This window comes from Loxodonta africana, chromosome 4 (assembly GCF_030014295.1).
Source record: "Loxodonta africana isolate mLoxAfr1 chromosome 4, mLoxAfr1.hap2, whole genome shotgun sequence".
NCBI classification, from domain to species: domain Eukaryota; kingdom Metazoa; phylum Chordata; class Mammalia; order Proboscidea; family Elephantidae; genus Loxodonta; species Loxodonta africana.
The window spans coordinates 176,896,321-176,919,491 of NC_087345.1; the positions used below are offsets into that span (position 1 = coordinate 176,896,321).

A 23,171-nucleotide genomic window follows, 5' to 3' on the forward strand; every position below is an offset into this window, starting at 1 on the left:
TACAGAGTGAATTATCTCCAACTACATAAAAAAAAAAAAAAAAATTTTTTTTTTTTTTTATGCCATACGACCCAGCAATTCCAATCCTAGGTATATACCCAAAAGAACTGCAAGCAGGAATGCAAACAGAAACCTGTACACCAACGTTCACTGCCGCACTATTCACAATAGCCAAAATGTGCCTAAATGTCCACTAATAGATAAATGGATAAACAAGATATGGTACATACATACAATGAAATATTACTCAATCATAAAGAGAAATGATGTCCTGATACACGCTACAAAATAGATGAAGCTTGAAAACACTATGCTGAGGGAAGTAAGTCTAACCACAAAGTGACAAATACTGTATGATCTCACTTATATGAAATGGACTGATGTAGAGAGACCAGGTTGGGACAGAGGGGGAAAGAGGGATTCACTGCTTGGGGGGCACCGAGTTTCTGTTAATGGTGGTAGAATGATCTCGGAATGGGTAGTGGCGAGAGCTGCACATGATGAACATAATCAATGTCACTGAACTGTACATGTAAAAACTGCTGAATTGGCAAATGTTTTGTTATATATATTTTTACCACAATTAAAAAAAGTGAATTATCTCAGCAATTTTCAGGAACGTAAGGTATGGCCAATATTGCAATTACAAGCAAAATGGATGTACTCATTAAGACAGAAATCAAGACAGGTGAAAGAAGAAAGGTGTACATTCAAGCTTGGCAACCTGCTTCATACAGACGTACGCCATAGCAAATGGTTTCCACCGAAGACAGGCTGCATCCACTATTTACTGGTCATGTTATTGCCAGTCTCCGTAAAACATAAGGTACACCTTAAGCTAATCATGCTGGTGTAACACCTGAGGAAATTGCTACTATCAATTTTAATTAATACCATCTATGGTTTGCTACTACTGACACCAAACAGAGCCCGGCAGGCTCATATATGCATTAACACAAACAAATGGAGTCAAGTAAATAGCAAGCAGTTACGACGATTTTCATTTCCAGGATTTAATAGGGTAAACAGCAACTACATTTGGAGAGCTTTAATTCCATGTCAGTCACTGAATCCTTTTGCAAGTGGGAAAATAAAGGTCCTTCAATCCCTTCACAGTCTCCATTTAGTAATTCTCAGCTTAGAAAGAACAAAGGATTCCCTCCGCTAACAATACTCCTTATAGTACAGGAAAACCTACGGAAGTCGGAACCTGTATAAGGCAGAAAACCATCAAAGAAGGAAAACTCAAATATTTCCCACTAAAACAAACAATGGAAAAGACCACCCTGCCAAAGGCAGAAAACTTGCAAGACGCAGAAAACAAGGCAGTCCCGATGAGTTCTGGCTCTCAGAGGTATCACTATTTATATGTAACAGAGAATTATACAAATACATACACACACTAACAATAACAGCAGTTACTGTTAAATTCTTACTATGTACTAGGCATATTTTCAAGTGGCTCATATATACTTAACTCATTTAATGTTCACACTACCTTATGATGTGGGTACAATTATCACTCTCATTTTACAAATAAGGAAGCTAGGGCAGAAGGATTAAGCACGTGCCCAAGGTTACAATGCTTGTATGCAGAAGAGCAAGGAGAGTCAAGAGCTGGAACTGGAACCTGGCGGACTGACTTCAAAACACGCTTCTTGACCACTATGCTTCCTCACTAGATACGAGCAATTATTAACCGAATTTAAGCTCTTCAATTCTTAATACAGTTACGCTGCTCCTCATTTCTATGAATTAAGCCATGTTTTCATTTAGATGAAACGATTATCATCTCCAAGTATTTTCTTACAGAACATTTAAAATTTTATCTAACTTATTATTACAAGCAATATATTTTAATTTAGCTTCTTATAGTTTAAAAAGGAGATTATGGATCTCCATGTCTGACTTTTTTGGGCAATCAAAAATATTCTTAAAAACCTCACTTCAACTCACACATTTGTGTTAATTTTTTTTTTTTTTTTTTTTTAACTCTAGGTCTCTAGTCACTGCCTTGGGCAGAAACCGCTGAATTGGATGGGCATTATACAGTTTCACCTGCTGGCTGTCTTCTTGTTTTCTTCCAGCATGCCAACTTTTGGGTTAGATATTTTCAAAATGAAAAACAATTATGGTGGGAGGGTGGTGGTAAATGTATTATTTTCCAAAATTGCTGTTTTAATTACTGTTTTATACAATTATTACCCTTACACCGATAAAGTATCAAGGTATAGAAATAGTGTCTTGTACTTAAGAAAGCCAAAAAAAAAAAAAAAGTGTTTTTTAAAATTAGTTCAACCAATGGTGACATGGCTCTCAAAAGGTAATTCTCTCATCTATCTTCTTGAGCTGGAGACAGAATAAGAGAGCCATCTGTAGATACTGGGAACCAGAAAATAACTTTCCAATTTTCGTTCTGTAAACTGTCACTGTGTAATTTTACGGACAAGTTTAGGCACTACGCATCCAAATTTCACCAACATTTTTCTACTCCACAACTAATCCTGAAAGAAAAAGGGGAACTAACAAATAAAAATAATATGTCATAATGACAAAAAAAAAAAAAAAAAGACTAATAATGAGATGGGTGCAGGTTTAAACAGAAAAAGAAAGGAGAATACATATCCAAGTAAAAAACAAGGAGTACAAAGGAAGCCAGCGTGGTACCCAAGGACTTAATTAATGAAAAACAGGGATTTTCGCCACTACTTAATTACATGTATGAACACAGACGACACGTCTCTCTTCCCTTGTTGCTTCATGTTCTCTGACTCATGTTATTTAAAAAAAAAAAAAATTAAACCTTCTACAACATACTTAGCAATCTACACCCATGGAAGTAGCAGTCAAGAAATCAAATGACATACTGCACTGGGTAAATATGCTACAAAAGACCTCTTTAAAGTTCTAAAAAGCAAAGACATCACTTTGTTGACTACGGTGTGCCTGACCCAACCCATTGTCTTTATGTGCACATGGAAGCTGGACAATGAATAAGGAAGTCAGAAGAAGAACTGATGCATCTGAATTGTGGTGCTGGTGAAGAATACTGACTAGACCATGGACTAACAAGAGAACAAACAAGTCTGTCTTAGAAGAAGTACAATCAGAATGTTCCTTAGAAGTGGGGATGCTAAGATTCCATCTTGCTTACTTTGGATACAACATCAGGAAAGATGAATCCCTAGAAAAGAATATTACGTTTGGTAGAGTCAGTGCAAATGAGGAAAACCCTCAGCGAGATGGACTGACCCAACAGCCACAACAATGAACTCAAATATATCAAAGATCATGGAGAAGGCACAAGACCAGGCAAAGGTACGTTCTGTTATACATAAGGTCACCGTGAGTCAGAGCCGGCTCAATGGTAATTAGAAACAACAACAATGTATGAATACTAATCGTTTTTTAGGATGACCTTAATTTCCTTCTGGAGAACCACCTTTCTTCTACTGAGGGTAATATGATGGGAGGATAAGTCTGGTGGTGGCCTGCCTCTCTGAAAGCAAAAGGGGTCAGACGTGGTCTCTGGCAGGAGTGCCGGGAGGTGGGCAAAGTCAGGGCAGTGGGCGCCCATGCACCAGCCTGCTCCTCTCCCTACTCCTCCATCACCAAGGTTCTAGGTGGCACTGGCTTTCCAAAGCACTGTGGATCATGCCCATTTTTTCAAGCAGGATACTTCAAATTTCCAGTGATTCTCTTTTGTGTAAGTTAGAGGCATTTTATGCTGTTTACAAGAGGAGTGACATTAAAATATTGAACAATCAGGGCATGGGAACCAACTACACAGGCAAAATACCCTCCAATCTGGAAGGACACTGGCTTTGAGAAGCCCTGCATGCTCCCGCACACAGCTGTACTCATGCAGCCCTGCTGGGATCCACAGACCTTACCCTGATAGACCATCTAAACAGCTTCTCTGTTACTAATTCAGCTTCCCGATTTATAAACATTATTTTTATTTTTCTACAGAAAAAAATCCCAAAGTGATGTGTGTTCCAGAGAGGGTTAGAAGTTCTAAAAACAGTAATCGAAAGAAATATATCTGCAATTTTATCTTTAGTGACAACCATGGACAATAATTGAGTATCATGTTTAATTAAGTCGACAGAAAGCCAAGTGAGCAATCATTTGCACAGAGCTATTTACTGGAAGTTCAATCTCTGATTCATTACAAACACAGAACAAGCTGTCCCTGGAAGAATGTTAAAACTGGACACAAAGCTTAGAAAACAAAGTCAAGGAAAATATCAATCTTCAAACCCTTTAAATGAAGAGTAGTCTTCTACAGACCTTGTTTTGGCAATGAAATAGGACAATGTAGCAGCCAAACACTTTCTTTAAAAATATTCTGTAAATAATAATAAAAAAAAAAGTAAGAATTGTAATGCCTTCCACACTAGGCTTATGAAGACATGGAACAAAGTGTCCATTTCGGTCCTCATACCAAAACCCAAACGCAAGGAATGAGGATTAGCCTTTCCTGGATCTCCATTCGAAATGGCTTTCACAGAACACATCAGAGCTATTTTTACTTAATAGCCTAACTCTGACCTCTTACCCTTGGAAAACTCACTTCAGGTCCTTGGTGTGTGTCAGAAAAGAAAGTCAGCACCAAAAGCAAGAGCGCAGCAGCGGTTCAAGAGCGCTTGTTCATTTTTCAGGAACATTTCAGAATTAAGCATCTGACCCAACCTTTCTGTGGAACATGGTAATTCATGTGAAGCTTCAGTTGAGGAGGAATTTCTCTCTCTGACTTACGCTACAGACCACCAACCTACAGTGCAAGTATGCTCATAAAGATGCCATAGCGAGTGCTGTTTTCATCAAATTTATTAGCATACGACTTAAAAACAAACATGTAAGAAGCAAGGACAACGAAAGAAATAGATTCTGATCAAAAGACAGATGAGCATTCTTTCTCCCCTGAAGATGCTGACACAGGGTGTCTCGGTCACCTAACTTTACCCTCCTGCACTCAGATCGCCGGAGTGCAGCAGCTAATTACAGAGAGTATGCTCTCATATAATCACCAGAGTTAAGAGTTCAAATATGTGTCACATGCCTAATAATTAAATGTTAGCAACTTTTTGAAATGACAGAAGAATGTGATCAAGGCATAGGAAAGCCAACTCAACACATGAAGTCTTAACTGAGTGTATTATTTTGCATCTTTGATTAACCTATTAGTCCTAATTTTACTTAGAATACTTCAATTCTACTTTTTTTTTTTACCCTTTCAGCTGTGTTTTTCCCCTACTCCTGTCCCTTGATTTATTCAGGAAAAATACTCTCATTATACTAGTCAGAAAAATGGCAACACCGAGAAGACATGGCACAGCCACAGCCCTGGAGGAAGGGCGTGCAGGCACCTGTCCAGGACAGCAGGCAGGTGCACTGCATCAGACAACAACTCAGCACCCTCAGGGCGGTTCACAAGGGCTCTGAGGCTGTGGGTAATTGTAATGTAAATGTGCCATCTGCATAAAGTCAGGTGAGGTGGTGGAAGACTTGTCATACTACATTTTTTTATATCTACGTTATGGTAAAATTCTTGCCCATCCACAGCTCTAACAATTTTTACATTTACAATAAAAACCACATGCTGCTCTTGGAAGTCCAGTTGGTTGCAGGCATCCTTTATATACGTTACAGTCTGGAGTTTGCTCCTGTGAGAAGAAATTAGCTTTTTCGACACTCTCGCAACTCCTCTTGCCACACAGACCATGACTATAGACGGAGTCTCAGGCTCCTGCCCAAGACCTCCAGCTGCTTCGCTCTTGAGAGTGCCAGCTTTCTCTGGACCAGCCTTCGTCTTCATGTGGGTTATTAAAGGGGGAAAATAATGGCACACAGCCTTTCTACTCTTAGGCTATCAGCATCACCTAGACCTTCAAGTGAAATTAAAACAAACAGGAAAACAAAACCACATGAGTCCATTTCTATAAAACACAAACTATATAATAGCCCACATATATGCATAAATACAGAGTCCCTGATTGGTGCAAACGGTTAATGTACTTGGCTGCTAACCGAAAGGTTCGAGGTTCAAGTCCACCCAGGTGTGCCCCAGAAGAATGGCCTGGTGATCTACTTCTGAAAGATCAGTCATTGAAAGCCAAATGAAGCACACTTTACTCTGCACACATGGGTCACCATGAGTTGGAGTTAACTTGATGGCAACTGGTAGTGGTGCATGGATATACCATGTACACAAATGTACAGGAAAAAGCCTGACTGGTAACAGCATCTAATTCAGGCAAGTTGTGTAGAACTGTCAGATACAAGTGATGAGAAGTTTTACTTTATATATACTTCTGAATTTTTCTTTCATTCATTTATTTAAAAATATTTATTAGGTAGCAACTATTTATCAGGCACTATTATATTTTTATTATAGGGCCGCTATGAGTTGGAATTGACAACAATGGGTTTGGGTTTGGTTTTTTGATTTGGTATTCTAGTCAGCTAAGGGACAGATAAAGATGTCTGTGGGGAAATTTATATTCTGGTGGTAAAGAAACCAAAAAACCCACTGCCGTGGAGTCCATTCCGACTCACAGTGACCCTATAGGACAGAGCAGAACTGCCCCATAGAGTTCCCAAGGAGCGCCTGGTGGATTTGAACTGCTGACCTTTTGGTTAGCAGCCGTAGCACTTAACCACTATGCCACCCCAGGGTTTCCCTGGTGGTGAAGACAGATTAAAAATATATATATATATGTAATAAGCCAGCACATTATACTGCACCTGAGAAGCTGATGAATGCTATAGAAAGAAGAAAAATATAGCAGGGTAACGAGCCACACAAGTTTAGAGAGGAGCACCCCAGTTTCAAATGCTGTGGTTAGGTGCCCTGGAGCAAAGCCCCAAGCAAGGCGGCAGTCTGCTGTCTGGGGAAGAATATTCCAGGCAGAGGGAACACGCTTGGGTCACCGCAAGAACACCAAGCAGGTGAGCGTGGCTACATCCGAGTAAGCAAGAAGAGAGTGGCAGGAGGACAGGTCAGAGGACAAGAAGGACCACTGCAGGTTCCGGTTTCTACGGGGGTCGGGGTTGGGGGTGCAATCAAGAAGCTCTGGCCAGGCTAACAACTGGATCTGATTTACATTTTAACTAATCACCCTGGTTGCTGTGTTAAGAATGGAGGTGGGTGGAGAAGTAGTCAAGGGTACAAGTGAGGAGACCACTTAAGCTCTTGCAGTAATCCAGGTAACAGGTGACACTGGCTGGCCCCGGGCAGTAGGAGTGGTGGACATAGTGGTTAAGAGCTACAGTTTCTAACCAAAAAGTCCACAGTTCGAATCTACCAAGTGCTCCTTGGAAACTCTATGGGGCAGTCCTATAGGGTCGCTATGAGTCGGAATTGACAGACGGCAATGGTTTTTTTTTTTTTAATTAAAAGCGTTAAAATAAAAGCAAATAATGAATATTTATATTTACATTTAAATTAAAAGTCACATCCTCTGTGCCTCCTACACTCAACGCCCAGGCGACCAACACAGCAGCCAAAGTCTAAAAGGTGAAACCAGTGTCTGGTCCTGGCTGACTCCGGATCTCACCTGGGGCTGCCTACTTTTCATGGACAGTGAAAAGCTATGAAGCCTGGGGTGGGGGACAGCTGGGGGAGAGTGTGCTAGATGCACGGTTATAGGCTCAGAGACTCTGCAAGCTAGCAGGTTGGCCCCATGATCCAAACTCACAACCACCTGGTAACGCATGTGGCATAGGTATTAGTGTCCTAATTTACAGTTGAAAAATTGGGGTATAATCAGAGGTTAACTGGTCCAAAGTGACACAATTAGTAAGTCAAATAAATCTAATCATCGGTCTTTTCTATGGGCAAGGTGGTTGTGAAAATCAAAAAGCAAACATTTAAAAGCACTTCTTTAAATCTAAAAAGTACAGGGCAGATGCAAGGTAATTAACACCCTGCAAACACCTACAGCGCTTTGCTGACCGGGAAGTCTTGCAATGCAGCCTGTCCATATGATCCACAAATGCTTTTCTGACAGAGCACTGATGGCATGCAGGCTGTGATTCCAAGTCACATCAAAAAACAAATGAAACTACAATGAGATTCCATCTCACTCCAACAAGGCTCGCATTAATCCAAAAAACACAAAATAATCAATATTGGAGAGGTTGTGGAGAGACTGGAACACTTACATACTGCTGGTGGGAATGTAAAATGGTACAACCACTATGGAAATTGATTTGGCACTTCCTTAAAAAGCTAGAAATAGAACTACCATATGATCCAGCAATCCCACTCTTTGGAATATATCCTAGAGAAACAAGAGCCTTTACACAAATAGATATATGCACACCCATGTTCAATGCAACACTGTTCACAACAGCAAAAAGATGGAAGCAACCTAGGTGCCCATAAATGGATGAATGGATAAATTATGGTACATTCATACAATGGAATACTACGCATTGATAAAGAACAATGATAAATCCATGAAACATTTCATAACATGGAGGAATCTGGAAGGCATTATGCTGAGAGAAATCAGTCAGCTGCAAAAGGACAAATATTGTATAAGACCAGTATGATAAGAACTCGAGAAATAGTTTAAACAAAGAAGAAAATATTCTTTGATGGTTACAAGAAGGGCAGGGAGGAAGGAAAGGAGGTTTTCACTAATTAGACAGTAGATAAGAACTGTTTTAGGTGAAGGGAAAGACAACAAACAATATAGGAGAGATCAGCACAACTGGACTAAACCAAAAGCAAAGAGGTCTCCTGAATAAACTGAATGCTTTGAAGGCCAGTATAGCAGGGCGGGGGTTTGGGGACCACGGTTTCAAGGGACATCTAAGTCAATTGGCATAAGAAAATCTATTAAGATAATATTCTGCATCCCAGTTTGGAGAGTGGCGTCTGGGGTCTTAAACGGTAGCAGACTGCCATCTAAGATGCATCCACTGGTCTCAAACCACCTGGAGCAAAGGAAAATGAAGAATACCAAGGACACAAGGTAATTACGAGCCCAAAAGATAGAAAGGGACACATAAACCAGAGACTACATCAGCCTGAGACCAGAAGAACTAGATGGTACCCGGCTACAACCAATGACTGCTCTGACAGGGAACAGAAAAGAGAACCCGAGGGAGGAGAGCAGTGGGATGCAGACCCCATATTCTCGTAACAAGACCAGACTTAATAGTCTCACTGAGACTGGATGGACCTCAGTGGTTCCAGACCTTCTGTTAGCCCAACACAGGAACCATTCCTAAAGCCAACTCTTCAGACAGGGATTGGACAGGACAATGGGATAGAAAATGATACTGATGAAGAGTGAGCTTCTTGGATCAAGTAGACACATGAGACTATGTTGGCATCTCCTGTGTGGAAGGGAAATGGGAGGGCAGAAGGGGTCAGAAGCTGGCTGAATGGACATGAAAATAGAGAGAGGAAGGAAGGAGTATGCTGTCTCATTAGAGGGAGAGCAATTAGGAGTATACAGCAAGGCGTGTGCAAATTTTTGTATGAGAGACTGATTTGATTTGTAAACTTTCACTTAAAGCACAATAAAAATTAAAAACAACAACAACAACAACAAAAAAACAAATGAGTTCTAAAGGGGCGTACTGGAGTATTAATTACTGTGTCAACTTTTCATCACTGTGCAAATTTACTGCATTTGTTAGGGCCAGTCACCAAGCAATTGTTTTTTCATATTTTATTTCAACAAAGCAAAAGAATTCTTCTTACTGAAACGCTCCAGGCAGAAATGTGCTATTTGAAGGCACTGTGCTTCTACAGAGCCATAGTACTTCTCTGCTATGTGGAATCATTCAGCCTAAAACCACCTGAAGCGCTATCAGGAAATAAATTCTCAGTTTTTTTAAAAACTATATAGTACAATTTGTAACAACACCTACAGTCAGCTTCTTCATTTTAATTATCTCTAAGGCGATTTTATTCAAAATTTCAAAAATACCCCCATTTTGAATTAGTTTACAGGTATTTATGATTTTGAAATCCAGGAAGGAAGGTGAAAAGAGTGGCATTTAGGGTGCTAGTGTTTTAAATGAACAAAACTGATTTTAAAAAACTCAATACTTTTAAATGTACTTACAAGGATATTTCCCATAAGTTATCATTATTTTGCTAAAACCATGAAGTCAGTAAGGAAGCAACAAACATGGTTTAGAATTAAAGCTGTATTTTTCCCTATGTATTTGTCACAGCCCCTTCTTATTTCATGCAGGAGCCAAATGGAAGAGGTCACTGCCATTTCATGTGTCCATGAGACACACAGGATCAAGACACAATCCTTAGAACATACACTAGGCCACACCATCTCTTTAGCATGCTAATAAAAAATAAAAGCTGTCCAAAAGGACTCCATTGCAGTTTTTCTGTTCTTCATTTCAAAGTAGGCAACCTGGAAGCTTGAAGGCTTTATAAGCAGAAACTTTTTAAACCTCCAAGGTTTCTTCCGCAAGGAGCAGGATAACTCAGAAGAATGGCTATAACCTAGTGGCAGTCTGAGGACTCTGAGAAGGCTGGTCATTTTCTCTCCCTCAGTCTCTCAGTAGGCAAGCACACCTGAACGATCCCACTGTCTGTTACCAGAGACACAGGAAGGTAACTGACTCTGTGAATCTTGGCTTTGGACACAGGCTTACAACCATGGACTACCTAAGACTGTAATGGCTCCTGTGGTAAAACAGGTTAAAATAGCCTTAGTTATTTCTGATTCTCATTTATATATTCTAAAATTGTGTTAACATGGATTCTCTTTGATTTTTAAAAGATTTTAAAAAGTTATGCGGGTAAACTACTGAGGATAAAGACTCAAATAGAATATGACAGGCCAACCATTAGATTTCTGAGGAAAACAGTGTCTTCATTAAAAAAAAAAAGTTCAGATGAATTACCAAAGGCCAGAATATAGAGTCTGAAGACCAGAACACAGAATAAGAATTATAACTACAGGTTTAAAAAAATCACAAGAGAAAAATTTCTTTATGTTAATACAACTTTCGATTATACATTGCTTTTTCATGGAAAGAGCTAGCTACTATATAAACCATTTGCCTATTAATCAATGGTTTATAAGGAAAAGGAATGAAATTAACCTTACCCAGTTTATTCAAAATGCCAAACCAGGACTATACAGCTGACAGTTTTAAGTTTAGTTAGTTCACTTATTTTTTTATGGCGTCAGGAATTGACAAAACACCAACTGAGATGTTCCAACAAACGGATGCAGTGCTAGAGGTGCTCACTCATCTATGCCAAGAAATTTGGAAGACAGCTACCTGGCCAACGGACTGCAAGAGATCCATATTTACACACATTACAGAGAAAGGTGCTATGACAGAATGTGGAAATTATCAATCATTGATACTACATGCAAGTAAAATTTTGCTGAAGATAATTTAAAAAACTGTTGCAGCAGTACATCAAAGGAAAACTGCCAAAAATTCAAGCCAGAATCAGAAGAGGACTTGGAATGCGAGATAATCGTTGCTGATGTCAGATGGATCTTGGTTGAAAGCAGAGACTACCAGTAAGATGTCTACATGTGCTTTATCGACTACACAAAGGCATTTGACTGTGTGGGTCATAACAAATTATGGATAACATTGTGAAGAACAGGAATTCCAGAACACTTAATTGTGCTCATGCGGAACCTGTACACAGACCAAGGGCCAGTAGTTCAAACAGAACAAGGGGATACTTCCTGGTCTAAAATCAGGAAAGGTGTGTGTCAGGGTTCTATCCTTTCACCATACTCATTCAATCTGTGTGCTGAGCAAATACCCTGAGAAGCTGGACTATATGAAGAAGAACGTGGCATCAGGATTGGAGGAAGACTCGTCAACCACCTGCGATATGTGGAAGAAACAATCTTGCTTCCTGAAAGAGAACTTGAAGCACTAACTAATGATGATCAAAGACTACAGCCTTCAGTATGGATTATACCTTAACATAAAAAACAAAAACAAAAATTCTCATAATTGGACCAATAAGCAACATCACGATAAACGGAGAAAAGACTGAAGTGGTCAAGGATTTCGTTTTACTTGGATCCACAATCAACGCCCATTGAAGTAGCAGTCAAGAAATCAAACGACATTGCATTGGGCAAACCTGCTGCAAAAGACCTCTTTAAAGTGTTGAAAAATGAAGATGTCACTTTAAGGACTAAGGTGGGACTGACCAAAGCCACGGTGTTTTCAATTATCTCATTAGCATGCAAAAGTTGGACCACGAATAAAGAAGACCTAAGAAGAATTGATGCCTTTGAATTATGGTGTTGGCAAAGAATATGGACTGCCAGAAGAATGAACAAACCTGTCTTAGAAGAAGTCCAGCCAGAATGCTCCTTAGAAGGGAGGTTGGTGAGACTTTGTCTCACATAATTTGGACATGTTATCAGAAGGGACCAGTCCCTGGAGAAGGACATCATGCTTGGTAAAGTAGAGGGTCAGCAAAAAATAGGAAGACCCTAGACGAGATGGATTAACACAGTGGCTGCAACAATGGGTTCGAACATAACAACGACTGTGAGAATGACTCAGGACTGGGCAGTGTTTTGTTCTGTAGCACATAATGTCACTATGAGTTGGAACTGACTCCATGGCACCTAACAACATTGGCACGCTTTTTTATAAAGGTCCGGATAGCACGTGTGTTATGCTTTATGGGCCACATCGGTTTTGACAGAAACTACTCAGCTTTGTTGTTACAGTGCAAAAGTAGCCACATGTGATATAGTAACCAATGGATATGGCCATGTTCCAATAAATCTTTATTTATAAAAACAGGTGGCAGACGGTTTGCTGATCTGAGTTAAGGATATACTCTATTCTTTTTATTTTGCCCCATAAAAGCAATAAAGCAAATATTAACCCTTGCTAAAATTCTCTTTCCATTTCTCTAATAGATTGTTTATGTGGTCTTCCCTCAAGATGTCCTCTTTGAGTGGGTACTTTCTGGCTTTGCTTTTTGTGGTATCCTCAGCACTGAATGCATGCAAAAAGCATTCAATAAACATTTGCTGAATGAATAAGTCGATAATATGGATTCAGAGACAAGTTAGAAAGCAGAGGAAGAAGGGGAAAACAAAAGAACAAAAGAGCTTATAGCACATTCTTTATAGGCAAACTGATAGCAAGAGCAATTTTATATCGATACTTCCTATATCAAAGTGGAGTTAATGTATGCTTATGGTGAAAAACTTTAGATAGGAATGAATAAAGAGGCATTAGAGGAGAAGGGGATAGGAATTTAATACTCTATAGTATCCTACCACGTTCTAACTATATAGTGTTTTATTAAATCAAATGTTCTCGAAAATTAGATGAACCCTGTGGGATGCGTCCACCTTTGTTTTCTGGTTTACTGCAAAGGTCACTGGTACAGGGTCTTGTTTGGAACATCAGGGCCAGCAACCAGACCCTATTTATCTATAGGCCTCCTAGACCTCTTGGGAATAATGTGAAGGAGTGAGCAAACCCCTAATGAAGGGCTCCAGGATTAAACTTGCTAAACCCAGGCTGCCTGCCTTATGCCAGGGCTGCTGGGAGTGGTGAGCTGGGCTAAAAGCCGTGGAAAGGAGGAATGCTGTCTATCTCCCTGACCCCATCGAAGGAAGTGGTGGGAAGCAGCAACATGTATCTGCTAAGACAGCAAATGTGGGCCACTCCTCTTCTAGGAGGGAAGATACAGGAAACCTGCAGCGTCACAGATGGCTTTTACATGGCCTTTCTAGCCATGATCTTGTAACCCCGCCCTCGCCCCACCCCCCCCAGCAATTGGGCAAGACTGTGTGATAGGGTAATTGTGGCCCACCAAAGGGACTGGTCAGTTCTGCCATCTGCTGGGCTTGAAATGAGCCACCCGGAGGTAAAAAAGAGAGAATCCCACCACCACCAAGGTAGAACAGCCAGGAGGCAGAACGTCCTTTGGGCCCAGGATCCCTGTGCTGAGAAGCTCCTGGAAGTAGGAGCGCAAGACAGAAAGTGAGCCGTAACCCTTAAGATGGTGAGAAGCAGTGCCAGGAGAGACCTGGCAGCAGGAGATGGTGCAGTGGGCCTGGCCCATGGAGAGAGTAAGCTGAGTGCCTTCGGGCAGAGGCCTAGGGCCAGGGAGAGGCATACCTGCAAGCATGGCTGGAAAGAGGCTATTCTAATGGAAGAACTGTACCCTTAAGTGTTCCTGAGCCTGAATTGTATGTAACATGTTACTTCCCTAACTAACCCCGTAATTGTGAATATGGCCTGTGAGTTCTGTGGGGCCATTGCAATGAACTATGGAAGAAGGCAGAGAAGTAGAGAGTGCTGTAGGATGGTGGTGTCAGAATTGGTAAAGACGGCGGAGAGAGGTGGCATGTCTGACATCCACCTCATAGGAATCAGCCTTGGGCTGTTAGTATTGATTCTCCTTGTCCCATGTGAAGTTAGAGGAGGTCAGACACCAGCCCCACGCCGTTTTTACAGAATCTCAAAAGGAAAGCACACAGGGACTGCTGTGCTGTGAAAAGTTCAGCATACAACTTTTGGCTATGCTCATTTTATAGTCATTAAAGGAAATTCCATGAAACCTGGATAAAAATCCAAAGCCCAATCATTTATAGAGACTGTATCAATTGGATTTTGGATGGCAGTAATTTAGTCATAGCTTGCAGGTGGAGACTGACTTAAAAAAAAAAAAATTCTATCAATTGAGACAATCAAGTAAAAAAATCTGTGCTCTAAAACCCAGGCAAGAAAGCTAAACTCATTATTTTACAATCACACACTCACTAGACACAAGGGTTATGCCTAATTTTCACTCTATTTCTAGAGAATATGGGGCTATGTGCCTTATGGATTCTCAGTAAATACCTGATGATAAACTGACTCCCGGCAGGAAGTTATACCTCTTACAACATCTGTTTAGTCTTATTATATTTTTAATGTAACTTTCACATTATTTTCTTCTTTCCATGCACATTTCAAGCCTAAAAAAATTATGCTAGTATACTGTTTCTGGGTACTGTAGCTCCACGATGTGATGGCTATGGAGCAGAGGGAAGTAACACCCACTACATACCAGGTGTCTGTTACCTGGCGTGCCTGGTGAAGACCCTCTCAGTAACCATGTCTACAGCTCTATCGGTAACAGAGACTAGGAAGAGTAGTTAGTTTTGTGGGAGTTGTCAAGTATATGAAGGGCCAAATGTTTGTGAAGTGCAAACAAGGTGAATAAAAATTCTTGAGGATGATGAAATGTTTTGCTTGTTAGGTCACGCATGCACGAACAGAATCTTAAATCCAGAGGACTTTAGAGACAGCCAGAACATTGGTGACCACCTAGAATAACCTATTTATTTTACAAATGAGAAAAATGAGGCCCAGAAAGGTTTAGTGCTTCGCTCAGGGTCATATTTCTTCTAAGTGTGAAAACCAGTTCAGTGCTAGAAACTGACACTGTCCTTCTCCCAGTCACAAACCTTTTCCTTTTCAACCCATTGCCTTTAATGACAGTTCAGCTTCAGAGAAAAAATAAACTGAATTTGCACAAACCAGAGGAGATTTTGCCAGTAAGGTCATCTAGGCAAAAAATCCAGCCAAGGTGATAACACCATGTATTTTATTTTCTGTATGGTTAAACACCAGTTGCCATCGAGTCAATTCTGACTCATGGTGACCCCGTGTGTGTCAGAGTAGAACTGTGCTCCATAGGATTTACAATGGCTCATTTTTTGGAAGCAGGTTGTCAGGCCTTTCTTATGAGGTATCTCTGGGTAGACTAGAACCTCTAACCTCTTAGCAGTGAATGCGTTGACTGTTTGCATCACTCATGGGCTTGGGCTTCGCTGTATGGCTAAGCACTACTTAAAACACATGGTAATGAAGACAAACAGCGTACTTCCTGATAGGTGGTATCCTGAACCTTCTTTGGTAACAATCTCTCACAACTCCAAGGCCTATGGCGAAAAAATTGCCGCCCCATTCACGGCTTACACTGGCAACGCTAATGGTAATCAACAGCTGAGACATTAAAAGCTGAAGTGACTTAACAAGGGTTTTTGGCTATTTTTAGCCACTGCCCCTATTCTGGCTCAAGGTCTTTCCAGTGGTTATCTGGGAAACAGGTGACGAGGTTCTGCAGCGTACGGCGGTGTGAGAGCCACGTTCAGTGCGTGAGTAGGAGGGTAAGCAAAGGTACAAGTAAGGCCCGGCAAACAGAAGTATGTTGTATTCAAAGGCCAGGAGAGGTGACAAACTCAGCTACTTTTTCTTAAGCAACTGAATCTCCTGTGATAAATATCTATAATAAATGTAATTACAGCTTACTAGAGGGGGCCCTGATCAAAGTCTACCATTCCAAACTCCCATAAGGAATGATACCTAGAGGTTTATTTAATCCATATTGCTTATTACCTAAAAGAGTGTTATATCTTTGCCATAATTTTGAAACTACCATTCCTAGTCAATTTATGATTGTATGAACTCAAAAAATTCATTGGGGTGAAATTCACATAACATAAAATCAATCATCTTAAAGTGACTAACTCCACAGCACTCAGTGCATCCGCAAGGCTGTGCAACCATGATCTCTACCCAGTTCCCAAACGTCTCCCCCTCTCTGAAATAACACCCCCACCCATTAAGCAGTTCCTCCCCGAGTCCCTGGCAACCACCAATCCGTAAACAGAAACTCTTTCCGGTTACTTGTATTTATTTGTTTTGTTGGCTGATGATTGGTTTGCGCCTGAGCCCCCTGCCCCCAGCCCATGGCCCAGGATCACTTTTTCTTGCAGAGCCCACACAGCACACTCAGTAAACAGCTCCTGCTTAATTTGCCTATTACTGGTCCTAAATTTTAATCTTGGGCAATTTTTCTCCTTTGCTAACCCTTTCTCTCTCTGCCAATCAACCCTGGCATAACCCATACTACTGACCTTAATCATACTGAGTTGTTTTTACAAAAAGCAAATAATTAAATCATGTGATTATAACAACTCTGAATTTTCTACATCTGTGAATCATTAATTTTAAGAATTGTCTACAGCGACTGTATAATTCTAGTGTTACCTTACAGAGCTGCAGAATCTTAAAAATTTATAGTTGGAAGGGAATTGAGATTACTGAGTCTAATTCCCTCATTCTGGGGGAGTCCACTTCTCTCATTTTTTGACAAGTGACTTGTCCAGAATCACATGGTAACCACGAGCAAGGCTGGGCTCAAACCTAGAACTCCTGACTCTTTTGGCACCCACCCAGCTTCTTGAAACTCTATCATCTTGGCCTCCATTAGTAAGCGTTCAAACTAGACACATTTTTTTTTTTTTATTGATCTCTGAAAAACATAACTGTGACAATAAATTTGTTACCACAACCCTGGGTGCACTTTGTACTCCAAGGTCAGGCATAAACGTCAGAAAATGATTCATAGCACACCTCTTGTTATTAGGCTAGCAGGCCATCCTTCTTAAAAACGAATATTGAATTCTGGTCAATGGTACAACTCCTCATCAGTTTAAATTACGTTACAGACTTTTAATTGGGGGTTCAATCAAAAGTAAAAGTTGCTTCTGATACTTCAAGGTTTTCCATTTCTCAGAATATTGGTCAAGCGGCCCAATGAATCTTACATCAACAAACATCTAAACACATCAGAAAGCTTCTTATTTAAGGAAACTCTTCTAGTGAATATTTCTGGGAAGCCAAATCTCTCAGTAATACAGAGCAGGACCCATTCACTGAATTTTCTATGGCATCCATTCATAGGATGGGGTGACACGAAATATTAGATGTAGAACTTAAAAATACTGAAAATTGAGCCATGTTACAAGGTTCAATTATCTAGATTATACAACTATTTCATCTATTAGTATAGAAGGAGCTGTGGTGGCACAACAGTTGAGTGCTCAGCTGCTAACTGAAAAGGTGGGGAGTTTAAACCCACCCAGCCGCTCCTTGGGGGGAAAGACCTGGTAACCTGCTCCTGTGAACACTACAGCCTAGAAAATCCTATGGGGCAGCTCTACTCTGTCATATGGGGTGACTAAGAGTGTAAACCTGCCTTGCCGGCACACAACCACAACATTAGCGCACATGGTCGAGAGCTGAATGAACAGCTGACACGTGACGCTAAGTAATGCTGCGGCTGCTGCTGATCAAATAGTTCTGAGATTACTGACTGTGTTCAACACTTTCCATGGTCTCACCTGGGTAGAATAATAGTTTACACCTTCCAAACAACTTCCTTCCCCAGGACTATACTGCTCTGCGGCAGGCTGTGATGGTGAGGGACTTAAGACCAGGGACACTGGGGATAATGCTGAGGTGTCGCAGAAGCACCCAGAAAACCTAACGTCCGTGAGGGGGAAAATCTGCTCATCACAGACCACAGATCCCTTTGATGTGCTGGCAAGCTACTCAAAAGCTCAGGAAAATCAGGGTCTTTGAAAGTGCAATATGTGCAGTGTTCCAGAGGGCAGGAAATGAGGATGGTGTGAAAACGGCATGTTGGAGAGCGTGTGCTTTCCTACACGGCTAACTTTAGCCAGCTGTTACTCTATATTCCACCCTCAGTGAAACCTGAGGCTGACACAAGCCAGTGAAAACCCAAGTCCTCTGCAAACAGGCAAGATAGCACTTACTGTCCACCATACGTCCAGACAGGTTTTCACTTACTCCAGAATCACAGTGAAACTGTAGAGGTTGAAAAGTGTTTTCTAACTAATGTATCTAAACATCTAGGATATAAAGAAAAAATGCTCATCTTGAAAAGGTTATTGATCTCGTTTTTATTCTCATATAAGCACTGACTATGGTAAGATCTCCAGGTCTCCCTTTGCTCCTTAATTACGACTGCTTTGTAGGCTGCCCATTTTAATTAATGCAACCCAGTACCTTCGGATAGCCACGGTGAGAGCCTCTGGAGAGCTGGCACAAGGACAGATGACCTCCTGACGCAGGCCTTTACTTTGGAAGACGTTGAGAAATGCATCACAAGAAGAAATAGACCCTGGAGTGAAAAAGCCAAAGACAGGGAAAATAGTCAGACAGGCGAAGCAATACAAAGTATTCAAAAATACTCAATAAAATATTTTTAAACACAGAATTAAGGCATACCAGGGTATCTTAGTTACCTAGTGCTGCTATAACAGAAATACCACAAGTGGATGGCTTTGAAAAACAGAAATTTATTCCTCACAGTTTAGGAGGTTAGAAGTCCAATTCTGGGTACCAGCTCTAGGAGAGGGCTTTCTGTCTGTCAGTTCTTCCTCCGGTCCAGGAGCTTCTTAACACAGGGACCCTGGGTCCAAAGAACTCGCTCTGCTTCTAGCACTACTTTCTTGGTGGTATGAGGTCCCCCTGTCTCTCTGCTGCCTTCCCTCTTTTGTATCTCGAAAGAGATTGACTCAAGATACAACCCAGTTTTGTAGCCTGAGTCCTGCTTCATTAACATAACTGCCTCTAATCCTGCCTCATTAATATCATAGAGGTAGGATTTACAACACATAGGATAATCACATCAGAGGGCAAAATGGTGGACCACCACACTGTACTGGGAATCATGACCTAATCAAATCGACACACATTTTTGGGGGACACAATTCAATCTATAACAAGGGGGTTCTTGTTAGTTGCTGCCAGGCAACTTTAGTTAAATATAATTTATCATTTATGCTACACTGAAAAACACTTCATTTAAAATAATTTATCACTTAAGTTACAATGAAAGATGACAGTATTCTCAAACTTGCAGCAAAAAGGATAGAACACTCAAGAATTTTTTAAAAATACAACTTTTATACCCAAAATATTTATGTGGACTGATAAACTTAATATTAATAACTTTTTCTCAGACTTGTTATCATTTTCAGTATGCACATTCCATGAAACGGGCAAATCTAAAGTAGATGACGAAAACTACCCTCTATGTTAACCTGAATGAGGAGATCCAATTACTACACTTCCAAATGCAAGTTTTCTTTCTTTATGCAAAGCATGGGATTATGCAGAGTTACAATTTTGTGTTAAAATAGCTCATGATTTATGGAATTATTTTATAAATCGAAGAATCATTTTAAAAAGGAATGCTAATTTATCTGTTGGCAAGTCCGCTTTTGTGTATCAGGCTTTCCTTAAGAATTATATGCTGCTTTTTTTTTTTTCATCTACAAATGCATGTACTGCACAATCTGCAATGTGGTCGGAAACAAACCTTTCATGTTCAGTTTAAAACAAACACTTCGCTTTAGGCTTTACTTTCTTCATTCTTTGTGAGAAGAGTGGCTCACAAAACAAGTTAGGTGGGTTTGTGTTCAATTTACTGAAATATTTCTCAAGGTGCATTAATAATATTTGGTGGAACTATAATTTATTTTATGTGGGTACTCTGTTGTAAGATTTGATAACCAAATTTCATTAAAAATGACAAATTAATTTCTTGATCAAGTAAACTGTAAAGAATATAAAATAGTAACAGTTAACCTCTTTTGAGCACTTCACTCATGCCAAGGAACTAATATAGGGATTCCTTTATTTAATTCTAACGAAACCTTAGATTTAGGTATCATTACACAGCTCGGGAATCAGAGGATTAAAGTTAGCAACTTTCTCTATAGCATCAGGGAGTAGAAGAGCCAGAACTTGACCCCAGGGGTGCGTGTCTCCCAACTCCATGCTCTTAACTACTGCGTTCTTCACCATGCACCTAAAGGCTATATAATACTGTTTGATCATTAAGGCCTTATCTCTTAACTAAGATAAAGACTAAAAAAGTAAAAATCAAAGCACGAAGAATGAAAGATAACCCGGAAAATGAGGACCTCTACTGCCCGCCTGCCTGCCTGCCTGCCTGTCCATCTTTTAAGCTAACAATATAAACATCACTTACAGGGATTCGCGCCGTCAGCCACTATTAACATTCGGAGAGAGGAGAGGTTGATGTCTCTTTGATCTCTGTGTGCTACTAGTGCCCAATGCATGTCCCTTGATTTTACACAAGCCACTTTTGCTAAAAAGAAAAGCAGAAAAGTAGTAAGTGCATATGTGCCCCCATCAGATACTAAGTGAATGGTAAATAATCTTAGGTGATGTTCACTGCACATAAATCTACGCGTCACCAAAACAACTGTCAGAAGACCCTGTGGACCACCTGAGTGTGTCAGCCTTACCTTTGTACTGGCAGACCTTCTGTATCCAGGACAGAGGGTTCACCTTCATTAAAGAGTACGGGATGCTGATTACATGCATCATGTTCATGACACTCTGAAATCAGAATAAAATGAACACACAGATGTAAACACATTGCCTGCAATATACTAATACAGCAGGAAAAGGCTATCTCCTCCACCGTGTGCAAAACACACAGCCAAGGCCCAACAGGCAGAAGAAAATGGAGACGCGAGGTTTCCACTAGGTACTTCAGGTGAGAAACATGTTGCTGCTCTTAGTTGCCATCAAGTCAGTTCCTACTCACAGTGACCGTATGTATAGCAGAATGAAACGTTGCCCGTCCTGTGCCATCTTCATGATCGTTGGTATATTTGAGTCTATTGCTGTGGCTACTGCACCAATCCATCTTGTTGATGGTTTCCTTTGTTCTCCCTGACCCTCTACTTTACCAAACATGTCCTTTTCTAGCGATTGTTTTTTTCTGATGACGTGTCCAAAGTAAGTGAGGCAAGGTCATGAGAAGGGGCTTATTAAACCACCAAGTATTTGGAGGGTGAGTGGACTACTGATACTTATGAGGTGCCATGCTATCAGAACACGAATCCTGGTACAATCCTTTAAAAGAATCTTAAAGTGAAAATGACTTCTAAAGGTTATCTAGTCTTCTCTGCTTTTGCCTTTCCTAAACTGTTGCTGATGGAATTCAAGTATTTAAGTCCAGGTCCTCTTTTAAAATAAAATCTTTAGCTGAATGACCACGAATGATTTTTTCAACAGCCTTTCACATTCTTGAAGTGTAACTGGGTCTAGCATATTATGCTAAAATTTCACTTCATAAAGTAAACTTCCTGAATTAAATGCTACACTAAGATGTGAAGGAGTAGCAGAAAGTTTGTTTCAGTCACTCTCAGTCTTCCAGCGAGATTTGCTTACGTAGATCATGCCTCGAAAGTCTTCTTTTCCGTAAAAGCGACAAGCAAATATTTAGATGGTTACAACCTACCTGCTGTAGTTGGGACTTATACAACTACTAAGTCATCAGAGGACACACTGTACAAGTGGAGCTGAATGAAGCTATAGGGACTGTAACAAAATCTTTCTATCTGGTTTTTAGCACGTGGTATTCTCATATGCACTAAGGGTGGAGGTAGAGTGAGAGGACACAGGACCAGTATGTAGAGCCAATGATTCAATTCAAGAAGCTCTAAATCAAAATGAAAAGGTCTACCTTTCTAGGAGGAAGGTCAGCCAGCTGACCAGAATGCACCTCTATCTTCCCTGGTGAACACCTCCACTCACCCCTGGCTTCCTCCCCATTCTCTGCTGGGGGAAGACAAGAGCATCCTTCAGACTGATGCCGTAAGAGACTGGGAACTGCTATCTAGTCAAAGGTTTTCCTTGCTCTAGAAAAGGCAGGAGTCCTTGAGTGCTGCCAACAATTAACACGCTCAGCTGCTAACTTAAAAGTTGGAGGTTCTAGTCTACCCAGAGGCACCTTGGAAGAAAGGCCTGGTGACTCGCTTCTGAAAACTCAGCCACTGAAAACCCTATGGAGCACACACTTCTACTCTGACACACATGAGGTTGCCATGAGTCAGAGCTGATTCAATGGCAACTGGTCTAGAAGGTGGCACAAGAGACTCACGAACTACTAATTGCTACAGGTAGTAACTCACAGGGACACAAACAAACAAGGTGACAACATGAACACGAAAATAACTTAAGCAGAGGAGATGATATTACAAACAACTTGATAGCCAGATTGTCACGGATAACTCTATAACCAAAAACCTGGTCATCTTTAAAAACCATGATAACTCTGACAGTAACGATAGCAATTTTCCGTTACTAAGGATGTGATAATTGAAACAAATAAACACGTAGGTATAATGGGTGCTTATTAAACATTAGGCCACATAATTCTCACAGCAATCATGCTGGATAAAAAAAATAGGTATTACTAATCTCATCTACAGATAGGAAAACTGAGTTTCAGAGATATGAAGGTTATTTTGATTCATTAA

At 40.5% G+C, this 23,171-nt stretch overlaps 1 protein-coding gene across 2 annotated transcripts in view; it reads right to left on the reverse strand.

Annotated features, from left to right (window-relative positions):
* Positions 1–23,171, reverse strand: part of DIP2C (disco interacting protein 2 homolog C) — a 657,451-nt gene that overhangs the window by 166,802 nt on the left and 467,478 nt on the right. For both annotated transcript variants that reach the window (XM_064285066.1, XM_064285065.1), the window contains 3 exons: positions 21,147–21,240; positions 20,867–20,986; positions 18,874–18,988 (listed from right to left, as the gene is read on the reverse strand). In XM_064285066.1, coding sequence (XP_064141136.1) covers positions 18,874–18,988; positions 20,867–20,986; positions 21,147–21,240 — 329 coding nt within the window. The remainder of the gene's footprint in view (positions 1–18,873; positions 18,989–20,866; positions 20,987–21,146; positions 21,241–23,171) is intronic.